Source organism: Ambystoma mexicanum, chromosome 9, assembly GCF_040938575.1.
Source record: "Ambystoma mexicanum isolate Mex_15411 chromosome 9, UKY_AmexF1_1, whole genome shotgun sequence".
Lineage (NCBI taxonomy): Eukaryota > Metazoa > Chordata > Amphibia > Caudata > Ambystomatidae > Ambystoma > Ambystoma mexicanum.
The window spans coordinates 1,066,649,835-1,066,662,770 of NC_090931.1; the positions used below are offsets into that span (position 1 = coordinate 1,066,649,835).

The following is a 12,936-nucleotide window of genomic DNA, read 5'->3' on the forward strand; positions in this document are numbered from 1 at the left end:
TTTAGGCTGAATTTCCTAACCTAGTGAGTCCCCCAGCAGCTTTGCTGGATTTTTGGGGTTTATTTTTTCTCCTGTCAAGAGTGAGACTCTTTTACCCTCACTCTTGGGCATGACTTGAGAGTGTTTCTGTGACTTGCTATGTGCTTATGGGCTATGGGGTATTTTTTCCCCATAGGCTATCATTGGTTTTTGAATGTGTGTTACACAGCACCCTTAGTGCAGTAACACAGGGGTGTCATAGAGACCCCCAAACATAGACTCCACACCCTGGGACTGACTACTGTCTCCCTGGGTCTGTAAAGTCACCATTGACTTTACTAGTCTTAATTTAGGAACTTAACCAGTACAAACCATCATACTGTGGAAGTACTGGTAGGGGCAATTAGATTGCCCCTGGGTCTGTTGTCGAGGGGGTACTGTCCCGCCCCCCCTCGCCGAGTTTCTGGCTGGTGGCAGTGGATACCACGGAAATATTCCACCGGAATATTTCCCAATGGGATTTCCCATTGATTTTAATGCACCACTTTTTGGTGCAATGTTAAAGATACCGCCGGTTTATTTATTTAATATAAATTCACCGGTTGGGATTTTTTGCCGGAACTCGCCGCCAAAATGGCGTCTAGGTTCACTTCAGTAACCCTGAACCCGAGTCGAGCCTTTGTTCCACTTTTGGCGGGCTTCTGCACAGAAGCCCTCCAAAGTGGTGCCATTCTGTCTGGGTACCACAGGGGGTGTGGGAGGGGGTTTAGGCACCCTGGACTGAGTTGCCTTGCCAACTCATGTCGCACTCTGGTGTGATTGGCCCAAGTGGTGAGCCGCCCCGCTCACCACTTAGCATGTTTGAGTGACAGCTAGGCTGTATGAATGGGGGTTTGCTGCATAAAAGCAGGGTTTTTGGGACTGGTTCTTCAGAAGTTGCCAGAGGACCGAAGAAGCCGAAGAGGGAGAAGCCGAGCCGACCTGCCAAGACGACACCACCGGTGGAACCCTCCGGAACCGTCTCACCACTTTTCCCAACGACAGAGGAGATCTCCCGCCTGGAGAGTCTCCTTCCCTTGACTGGTGAGGACAACCAGTTTCTGCCTTCTTTTCGCCGCCCTGAAGCATCTCGTGGCCGCCTTGCCCGTGCCAAGCACCCCGGCAACTGGGATACCACTTTTTACCTCAACCCCGAAAGAGGGGTAACATCCTTTTAACCGTAAAAACTCCACGGCTGGTTTCTTCCCTGGTAGTGCAACGACCTTCAGCTTTCCTCCACAACGAGATCTTCTCCTCCTCTGGACGACGCCGCGACTTGCACCCACTACCAGGAACAACTGCCACCGCTGGAGGATCCTTTCCATTTTAAAGGTACCGTGTTCCGCCCGGCTTCCCTTGCCACCGATTGTACGGGGTAGATTTAGCCCTCGGCTCTCGAACCTGGGTAAGCCTGGGACACCCTAACTAAACTTTTCTAAACTTCGTAAAACCTTTTCTACTCACCTGTAAAGACTTGTGACATTGTGTGATCTTGGGCATCTTTTCGCCTGGCTTTCCCTAGAGTGGGCCTGGCAACCGAACTTCCTTGCTCCTCAATAGACTGCCTTTCTAAACTCACTGTGAATCTCTGAAAAGTGTTTTGCCTTGCTATTTTCATTACTTTTGCCTTTTCCCTCCCTTTTTTAACTTGTTGGAGTGCCATCTAACGGTAAGCGCTCACCTCTGTTTGGAAATAAGTGGTGTTAACTTAGACTTGTCCAACAAATAACTAGGGATGTACAAATAAGTAATAGTGACTGTGTTTTGACTTAATTTCCTTTTCTGTGCTAGTGTAATTTATGAGTGTTTCTTTTAAATAAATAATTATATACTTTTTAGACCTAGCTCTGGTCAGTGTTTGCTTGTACTACTGTTCCTCTGTACCTATTATGTATGCTCTGTATACTGCCTAACTCTTCTTGAGGGAAGTCTGACTGCTCAGCCACAGCTACCAGGTAAATCTGGGTGGTACAGACTGCTACCAAGTGGGTTTACTGCCAAACACCTGTAGTCTTAAATCTTTTGCAGTGGTCCCAGAGGGAACTGCACAGGTTTCTGCCTAACAGGCACGCAACCCGACAAAATGGCCAGCGGCCCAGAGACAATGGCGCTTCGCCCGAGAGACAATGGTGCCTCTCCCGACACCATCCCCCTTTGGGGAACAGGTAGGGGAGTGAGTTTCCAGGTGGACTGGTCTTCACCGGGCACATGGCCTACGGCATATCCTTCATCGCAGGGCAGATGCACTCCGCAGGCAGTAAGACAGGGTGTGCCCAGGTCATGTGACGTCACCTTGCGGACATGTGCTGCGTCATCAAGCTGCTCCACATATTCACTATTGTATCTCTGGTGTGCCTTTTTTTGCCGCCACGGACCGAAGTTGTCATGATAACTTATTGAGCACAAAGACATGTTCCTCTTTAAAGTGAGCATACGATTCAGACACAATGTTGACAGGAGATAGAATCTCCATTACGGCACAGCCTGACCAGGCCGCTCTGTCTTTTTTTACTTTAGCTCCATCTGTTGGAATTCTGATCCCACATCATTCAGCTGCATGATTTTGTTTGTCTCTTACAATCACAACACGAACCCTGAAACTGATCACAAGACGGCATGCCATTAGAGGTAAGCGTCTAGAATATTCAAACACATCTGGACAACTGATTTATGCTGTTTACACAGCACTAAGCGGGCCTTTCTGAAAAAAAATTCCAGCTCATGGTGATGACAGCAAGTGGACGCTAGAACCACACTTTACAGTGTGCACCACTAGCAAACATACCCCAGGGCTATTGATAAGCTTTAAGCACAGCGCCTACAATGAGGTATGCGCAAAAGTTGAATAACCCACATCTCCATTACATTGTGTTGATTTCTAGTGCTTATGGCACACATACCTTGGGTTCAGTTGATAACACCCTCACTCACCAGGTGTTTTAATTTTCATTTTCATTCCAAGGGCCCCTACTACATTGTGGGTAGGCTTTTTACAAGACTTTCCTGGACAACATCGCCCAACATCAGTACATAGAACTCCGAAAGGGCACCTATGAGAGCTAGAGAGCTGACAGACATCTCTTGATGATTACATGTGATATTTGAATAAACTAATGAGTATACCTGATATACATTTTATTTGATTTTTTACCTCAGAACCTGCTGAAAGATTGACGAGATTGAACTAGAGAAAAATATTTTCTCGAATATTGAATGAAAGATTGCTCCGGATGAAGGGAATATAATCTGTTCCCGAAATGCGTTGACCACACTAGATGTGTGGATGAATAAGAATATTGATATATGTGCAGTACACAATATGAATTGAATATTGTTTAACATGTCATTATCATTCAGTTGTTTTGATGATTAATTTTGTGAATACATTTTCACTCTTTAAGAAAATGTATCAATGACGTCAAGTTATTTTAGTCTGAATGGCATAAGTGGACATTCCAATTTCTAAAAAGTACATGATCTAACAGACACCTGTCCTGTTGAGTTCTTATTTACCTGTTTGTCAGTAGACAAAACCCTGAGTGTGCAGGTGACGCGAGTGTTCCACAGACCGTGGACATCGTTCCTTTTGGTTTTTGACTAATGCAGCCTAGTGTCAGTGTTGCTTTACACTCCTCTGCATCTCACTACCTATCCTAAACTAATCACATTTATCCATAATATTTAGTGTGCATCTGTATTATTTTCCTTTTTTCATGCCGCACCTACCTGGCAGCCATCAGAGCCTACCGGAACTCGGAGGTGGAGGTCTTCTCGTCCTTCAACCAGATGGTTAAACAACAGCTGGCGGGCCTCTACCCGCCTATCAAGAAGCCACACCCTGTGTGGGACCTCAACGTAGGCTAGTCACCTCCTGGTGGGTCTTATGTCTGCACACAGGGTCAGTGAAATCTAGGCACTGGTGGCGTCAGAGCCTTACACTACGTTTCATAAGAACAAGGTGATGCTTCAAACTCTCCCCACCTTTTTACCTAAGGTAGTCTCCTGGTTTCACCTGAATGAGGAGATAATTCTACCCACTTTCTTCGCATACCCCAAGAACAAAGCTCAGAGGGTATTGCACTGTCTAGATGTTAGGCACGCTCTAACATTTTACCTAGTCAGAACCAAGAGCTTCCGCAAGTCGGAGGCTCTCTTTGTGACCTCCGGTGGGTCAAAGCCAGGCTATCAGGCCTCCAAGGCTTCCATAGCAAGATGGATGGTGGCGGCCATCAAGGAGTCCTAGGAAGGGCAGCACAAGCCACTCCTGGCAAATATGCATGCCCATGCTATCAGAGCCAAGGCCATGGCAGTCGCGTTCCAGCGGCACGTTCCGTGGCAGGTCATCAGCAAGGCGGCTACATGGGCCACTCCTTCGGCCTTCTGCAAGCACCACTGCTTGGATGCTGGTTCCAGGTCAGACGCACCATTTGGGCACGCAGGCTTAAGGAACTTGTTTACTTAGGAGGGCCACCTCTCCACCCTGGGGCTACATTCAGTTGTAATCGCCCATACAGTATGAAGGAAAGGGGATGGGACGTAGGAGTAATTATAAGTTACTCACCGTAGTGACTAACGTACTCCTAGTCCATAGTCCCCTTTCCTCTATAAGTCCCACCATCCTCCCCCTTAATAATACTGGTGTCATTAGGCAATGGCAACATTGTCGATGCATCAAAGGGGACTGAGGAGTGGCGCCGGAGACAGGGGAGTGCAGGCTCCCAGGGCCGTGCCCCCACACGCCTCTAAGTTTAAAGGGGAACACTTTTTTCTGGTGAAAAAGGTTTGGTCTCCCGTCCCTAGCGAGGGACGCCCATACAGTATGGAGGAAAGGGGACTATGGACTAGGAGTACGTTAGTCACTACGGTGAGTAACTTATAATTTTTCACACCCAATGAAAGAGAGCTTGTGAATGACTGTGTGCACCAGAGACAGACCCACTTACCGGCCTGGGAAGGAACAGGTACTGTGAGAAGCCAAAAGGTGTTTCATACGCTAGTCCTGGAGGACTTGTCATCCAGGTGGCCAGGACACAGCCATTGCATTTGGATACAGGTCCTGGGGCTTGACCAGTGTGGGAGGATCACTTGGGTGAGAGGTCGTCCGGGAGTAGTGGTGAGGCAGCCGATGGTGAGACGCGGTATTCCCCCTTTATTTTGTACATCCAACCCCTCATATTGTTAAGCATTCAGTGTCCCAACTCCCCCACGCCCCTTTCTTCACATACACTAGGCAGAGGGTGACTGAGAGTAACAAGACTAACTCTTATACATCTTACTGGACATGTCCTGCTAATCGGGTCAGGCAAAGTCAGGCACTTGACTTCAAGTACATACACCTGATTGCAATTAGCTCTCCTAACACAAATAAGAGGCGGAACCGAGAGCCACACTCTGAGCAAGGTGGAACACGAGTACAAGCAAAACTTCCGGGGCAAAGGCAAACCTACTGGAGCAGAGCGACTGACCAGGGGACGAGAGCAGCGTGCCAAAAACCCCAAGCGTTCTTTACTGGAGGTTGTTGCCTCCACAAGGCAGCAAAAGACATGTGGAGAAGGCCAGATCCCAATATCAAAGACTGCATTGTGTTTCAAGGACGCCAGCGACCCTGTTGGGTGAATGGCAGAGTTGAGGAGGCGAGGCCAAGCCTGGGGTACTTACTAACTTGACTCGTGAATTGGAAATCAAAAAAACCACACACACAGCTGGTGAGTTGGCAAGCGACCTGAGAGACGTGTGCTAAGAAAGATTGAAGTTTGCAACAATATATTGCAAGTGAAGGCTGCCTGTGTGTAGATGGGACGCGAGGAAAGGCAGACCTAATGAACTTTGTAGTAAAGACAACTGTGGAATCAGCGATACTGAGTAACAGAGTGGTTCGTCGAAAAGGAGTAGCCCACTCAAAAGTCTCCGTGAAAGATGCATTGTTTGAGGTGATAAAAGTGAATGAACTGTAAAAGCGAAAGTTAACCCCGAGAGAAGGGAAGAGGAAAAGCTGAACATTGAATTCTAAGTTGAAGTGGTCCTGCGGTCTGTAAAGGAAGCCCCGCATATTCGAAAGTCTTCGACATCTGGAAAGCGGTCTGAGTCCGATTGAGGGAATCCCAAAGTGTAAAAAGCTTGGGGAAGGGAGCCCCGGCAAGTGTTGTTGAATAGTGAAAGGTCTGAGCCCGGCAGAGGGGGGACTGATGTGAACTTTTTGTTTCATTATTTGAGGAAGATTGGAACAATAGCCTTTAACGTGGAAGGCTAGGTGGGCCTCGATCCATGTTCCAAACTGTTTCAGTGTTAAAGCCAGAGTGTGTCATCATGCTTATAGTGACTGCTTTATTCCATGCTGTCTAAACGTGGGGAGGAGAGCTGATTCACTGTGTCGAACACTCATTTTCTTTTATATACATACCGCCTTTACACATTTCTTTGTACAAGAGATAGGGCGGCTTTAGGTTTTGTTAGCATAGGCTATTTTGATTTGACAGACACGACTAAGACTGTTTTCTTTATTATTTGATGGTGAAGACGACTCCCATCCTAGTTATAGGGCAAAGTAGTGGTTTTTCTAAACCCCACAAAGTTAAAAACGGTTTTACAAATTGTATTTTTTGTGTCAGTCATACATGTGATACCATGCCTCCCCTACAGTACCGAGCAATGCTGAGCGGCGGCAAGCACATCCTTCAGTCATCTGAGTCTAATATGGTGCTTACCCTTTATGTAACCTCATTAGTGGACCAGTGCTGGACCCTACTTTCAGATTGACAATGCATGAAAGGTTTTTAGTCCCTCAGAAAACACCAATCGCAGTGCCCATCGCACATGGCAACCAGCTGCTAGTCTTTGCTCATTTAAGTGAGCTATGTGTTGGTAGGCAGGTGGATAAAAGGGATCAAGAAGAAAGGAGTGTGGGTGTCAGGAGTTTAAGGTGAGTGCCGAAGATTAGTGTGTGTGCAGTAGGGGGACACATATTGTGGAGGAGAATGAAAGGAGGAGGGAAGACGATCAGAGAGAGGAAGACGACTTTGGAAAAATTTAATAGTGAGAAGGATAAAGAAGCAAAGGTGGAGGAAATGGAAAAGAGCAATAGAGAGAAGTGGAGGTGGCACAAGAAAAAGTGGAGTTGCATCTTGGTGGGGAGAGAAGACCAGTTGAAAACCGCACAAGGGAGAATGGAAAGATGAGAGGGAAGAGTGGAGGAAAGGCAGAATGGTGAGGCTAAAGAAAGAAAGGGGTGCAAAGGAGGCAGAGGTGAAGGAGAGCAGACAAATGATAGTGGCAAGGTGCAGGCTGTGACTAGAGAGAGAGAGAAACAAAGAGATGACAAGGCCAAAGACCCGGGAGTGACTCATAGCTTGGTGATAGAGTAGTACTTAAGAACGTCTCCCACAGCTTGTCAAGGGATTCAGCCTAACAACTCCAGGGCCCATTGTGATCCTACAAAGAATATTAAAGAGTCTGATGCCTGGCCCTCGTCTTGATGACCCAGGGCACTAGGGTTGATAGTGCTGACATGTCCTAATGGCAAAGAGTGACATTTTGTCACCTATGAAATCTAAGCAAAAAATGATAACTGCCAAGAAAGAACTGCAGAGCACTTAAAATCCCAAACACTATGAGTAGTTTTCTGTTTCCCACCAAGAAAGCAGGATCTAAGGGGTAGAGGGAATGACAAAGGACCACGTTCCTACAGAAAATCCTCATGTGTTTTTGTTCTGTTCAATTCACATTCAGTAATCTCAGTTAGCTTCATCCCTTGGTTTTCCGTTGTTGTAATAAAAAACCCTGAACCTACCTGATAATCTGTTTGAAGCTGTTTGTTGATCATAATTAGTGAAAGCCCTCAAAGCACCTGATACTGAAATGCCAGGGTCCTAGAGACAGCAGTGCTAAGCTCCCCTCTTTTTAGAGGATTTCACCAAAGCCTTATCTGGCCAGGGCTGGTCAAAACCTCTATGAATCGAAGCTGAATTCTTAGAGGCCCCCAGCTGCTTTGTATGGGCCCGGTCTACCTAAAACTAAAAAAGGACTTCCAAATCGCTATCCCTAGCAGGTATTTGCTTGCATGGAGGTCTGTATACAGCCCAATGGAAACCCACAAACTGGGAAGTGACTTTCTTCCCACTACTGGCTTACCGTGCAGCCACCTCCACAGATTCAATATGTTGAAGTGGTTTTTTGAGCCTGAGGTGTGATTCCAACATGGAACAGCATTGAATGGGGATTGACCAAGCATATGACACAGGTTCTGCGTAGGTGCACCGACGAAAGGGAATATTTGCTGTGGATAAATGCCTTGTAACTTGATACGCGAAGCATGCAACCTTTAGCATTAAAAGGCCCATTTAAAATCTGGACCCAAGCCAATTACAATAAAGAAATCCCTAAGAAAAATCATGTGAGGCAAATACTTGGAAAAAAAAGCTGAATATAATGTATTTAAAAGATGAAAATGCTGAGAAATAAAACCACACATATACAAGTAAGTGGATGTTAAGAGCAATTAACTGACCAGAAGGCCAAAAGCACAGCAGCTTGAGATGTGTTTGCACATAGTTAGCACCCTGCCTCAGGTAGCCAGCTAATAATAATCGGTAAACACAGAACAAACTGCCCAAACCTCTGTTTTGAAATGTTTGATGGACGTTCTAACTTCTGCTTCTTACTCCAGCTGTGCTTTCCACGTCACCTCCTGTCACACCCAATATTTTAAATTAATTTCAGATTTAGTTACTAGCCTTTCCATATATTCAGCCCCAGGCTTGTGGCCAAGTATATGGAAAGAGGGCTCCTTCAAGAGTTCCATTTGTGTCTCTTTATGGTAGACATTTTTTGTAGATTTGTTTTGTATTTTGGTAAGTCAGTTTGCAATCTCAATGAAATCCTGTTTTCCACAATGGAAAGTGCTTCTTATGGTAATAAAACACACCTTTGCAGGTCATCCAGACAGGTAGGTAGAAATCGGAAAGCAAGTGTTTGCATATAAGTGTATCTGTAACATTTTCTTTTTTTATAATGTTCGGTTTTAAAGCTGTTAGTGATTAATGGGAAATGTCAGGTGGGAGATGAGTGTAATGTTGGCCCTGTTAACTTCACCCACATTTTGCTTAAAGACACATCTGTTAGAATCATCTCTTCAGATTCCTATCTGTACAGAAAGCATTCATCAAACTTTCACCATGTTGGAAACACATGTTTATATGTTCTCATTTTTATTTCTAACAGTGAAATTGATAAAAGCATTGATTATATGTCAAATTTAAGGAAAGATAAATGGATGGTTGAAGGTAGACTTCGCAAGTAAGTATTTATTTGTATCTTATTTGGATTGTATTGACTTTTTAAAAAACAATTCTTATAGTTTAACAACTGGGTAATTTTATTTGTTTTGTGAAAGGCAGGGTAACTGAACTATGATAACAAGCTTTAACAGTTACATTGTGTGTGGCGTACTTGAATTCAGTATTTTTATAAACATTGTACGTTAGCCATCTTCAATAGTTTTTCACGCATATATGGCCCTTCTATGCAGCTATTCTGAGGGGTCATTGATACGAGGCAGACACAAATTTGCAATGTTCTCAACATTAGCCATATTTATTCAAGAGAATGGGTTTGGAAAAAGGCTTATCTTGCCCTGCCCTGACCAAAAGAAAATGGCCCTACCTATTGTTTTTGTTTGTATTTGGTTTAAAAATAAAACATTTACAATACAAAAGTATATTCCAAATATTAACACTATTCATGCATAGAAGCATAGAACGATTGCTAAAAGCAAATACTTCATCAATTACAATAAGGTAAAATCAGTCAAATATCGATACATATCTAAAACATATCCAATAAAAGCATTTAATCACATCTTTTTTTTAAACCCAGAATTCCATCAAATTCATTGTTTATATAAAACCAGCAAATGCCAACCACTCGGGGACATTAATAATGTTTACACATCCCTTCCAAATGTAATCGTCATCAAATTAAATATTCCCAGTCAGTAATTTAGCCATAAATACCTTCCTACGTTCCCGCAACGCAGTACATTCTAGCACCAAGTGTCTTGCAGTGTCAATAGATCCTTCATTACATAACCTGAAACCAGTCTCCTTTTCCATAATAAGATGCCTCCCAAGTAGGATCTCTTTCGTTAGGAGCAAGTTCCACTAGAGCCTTAAAATGATGGATCTATAATAATGATTGGGAAATTGCAATAATGTAAACCATAAAGTCCCTCGCTTTTTATGTTCATATGGTAGGTACTTCATGGAGGAATAAGAGTGGAACAAATCTATATTAATCACCCAATCCTGATCATAAGAGTGCCTTCTTTACTTTATCTGTATTGTCAATTAAGGTTTTCTTATCCATGGCAGTATTAGTCAATATGGATACGCACTTGGCTCGCAATGATTTTTAAAATCGTGCATTACTTGGAGCAGCATGAGTAGCAAATAGAAGTGCACCTAAGTCCTCATATAATGAATTGGCCATAGGAGAAATCTGTTTGAAAAAGAGTGAAAGCTGACGCCATTGAGCACGTGCCCCAAGCAAAATGATCCCTAACTTAAATCTTAAAGCGGCTAATGGGACAGCATTTGAAATCTTTAATATTCGCCGCCATAATTTAGCCTCAATTGTATCCAGTAGTTTGAAAATAATAGATCTAGGCCATACATGGGTTTAGAGACCATTTTCCCTTCATAGAAACTTAAAACCAGTTTTATATAAAATTGACCATACTTTCTATCCACTTTAAGTGCATGATTGATAAGCAGCGTTGACTTATTTACTAGGATTTCTCATAAATTATTCAAAACAGGTTACGCACCAAAATGAAATCCCAAATAGACCAAGCAAACTGTGGTCTCTCTAGAAATTATTTCTAGGGACCATGGCATAATGTTTTGGTTTTTTCCCCTAGATATAGCCAAAATCCTGGAGTTTTTGGGATGGATTAATAAGCCATTCTCTTTTGCGTACTTGGGAAAAGTTGCAAGCAATCATTGCAATCTGACTTTAGTATTATCAAATAATAAGTCATCCGCTTAAGCCAACCATTCCACTTTATTAGGCCCAATCTTAGGGGCAATGTACCCAGCTTCCGCCAAATAATTACCGACATCAGAGACGTGGCGGTTAAAGAGTCAGGGTGCTAGAGTGCATCCCTGCCTCAAAGAAATATGCGTAGTTATTCGCTCTGCTAGATCTCCATCTTTGTTCAGTCTAATTTGAATACCAGAATTCTCATACAATCAAATCAATAGCCTTAAGAGTCCACCCAGCAACCTCCAGTTGGTCAATTTTGTCCATAATCTATTGCGGTTGATCTTATCGAAAGCCGCCGAGAGGTCAATTGAGGCTAGATAGGTACATCCGTTCGGATCCGCCCAGGCAGCCTCCTGTAATGCCCTTATAATTAAACCGTTAAGATTTGTTGCATAACATTTGCAAAACCCAGTCTGCAAATTGTTTAACCTATGCATGGACCTAGCCCAAGATTCCAAATGACTCAATAAGAGGGAGGCAAAGATCTTGCAGTCGGCATCTATTTAAGAAATTGGCTGATAATGTTTAGGGTCTGATCTTTAGCCTTTCTTAAAAATTGGTAATAAGTTGGCGGTACTCCATGAAGCTGCAAAAATCCCTGAGTCACAGATGCTCCCTAAAAGCAAGATCAGAACCTTCAACCAATTATTCGGGTCCGCTCTAAGGGCATAATTTGTAAAGCTGGTGCGTCCTCAGGCTCTAGAGTTTTTACATTCCTTCAACAAATCCTGGTTGATCCTTAATTCAAGCTCAAGCCACCCAACAGTGGAGAGATTGTTACTTCTGGCTGCAATGTTCGTCTCAGTTTGCAATTTCTCACGGCCATACAGGTCGTTGAAGAAATTAACCCATTGAGCTTCTGTGATATTTGAAATGAGGGCTCCAGATTGTTTATCAGAGCCCAGAAAGCATGCACATTATTTTTCGCCAAGATTCGCAGCATGCATTCTGTGTCTGTGCTAGGGAGAATTCTCAGAAATGTGCTAATTCCCTTCTACCTTAGAGACCCCCAGCTCTTTTGCTGGACTTCAGGACTTTTTATCTCTGATGTAATTTTAGTGTGATTTAATTCCTGCGTTGTTTGTGACTTAAGAATCTGACTAAGAAGTCTCTCCCCTTCTCACCTGCTTTTGTTGTTTGCTTGCGACCTTCTGTGATGTCTTCTTTCTCACGGTCCGGGATTTGTACAAACCCGAGCACTGGTCCTTGTATTCCAGCATGAGGTTCGCTATCCAACTTCCGGGAACGTTCAGAAGTCCAGGGTGGATACCAGGAAGGAATGATGTTCGCACTGGGAGGCATGGAACGCCGTGACCCGAGCGCTGAAGAAAATCCAGAAAGATCGGAGGTAAGGTAGAGGAATGGGAGGAAGGAAGGGGGATTCAAGGAACCAGGAATCAGAAGAGAGCCCTGAGCGAACTCCGGCAACACACGTCCGACTACAGCAAGCGGTAGCGTTGAGACGCACAGAGCCCCGGGGCGTGTCTGTTTTGTAGAGCATGGAGTGTAGAGACTGGCCAGCAGCATTCCGTTTCAAGCGGCCATGTTGGAAGGATCACTGCATACAATCCCCTATGGGTCAGGGACCAGGAAGTCCAGAAGGGATGCAGACGACGGTTCATGACACTGACAAACTCCATAGGCATCATCTTTACATTGTGTCACACAGTACCTTCAGTGCATTGGCACAGGGAAGTCTCTTCGATTTCCCCAAGATTTTTAAATCCCTTCTCTTGGTGAAACTACTGTTTCCAAGAGCAGTGAAGTGAAATTGACTTTACTTACTAATTGTAACTTTCTAGACCCAGCACACACTATCTTACCATAGGGTGCAGGAAGTGAGGGAGGTGCCCAAAACTCTCTCTGCTTAATCCCCTTGGC

The 12,936-nt window shown here is 44.2% G+C and overlaps 1 protein-coding gene across 16 annotated transcripts in view; it reads left to right on the forward strand.

The window, feature by feature from the left end:
- The window catches only part of BAZ2B (bromodomain adjacent to zinc finger domain 2B), a 2,602,315-nt gene that overhangs the window by 1,609,963 nt on the left and 979,416 nt on the right, over positions 1–12,936 (forward strand). For all 16 annotated transcript variants that reach the window (XM_069616356.1, XM_069616365.1, XM_069616369.1 and 13 more), the window contains one exon: positions 9,235–9,309. In XM_069616356.1, coding sequence (XP_069472457.1) covers positions 9,235–9,309 — 75 coding nt within the window. The remainder of the gene's footprint in view (positions 1–9,234; positions 9,310–12,936) is intronic.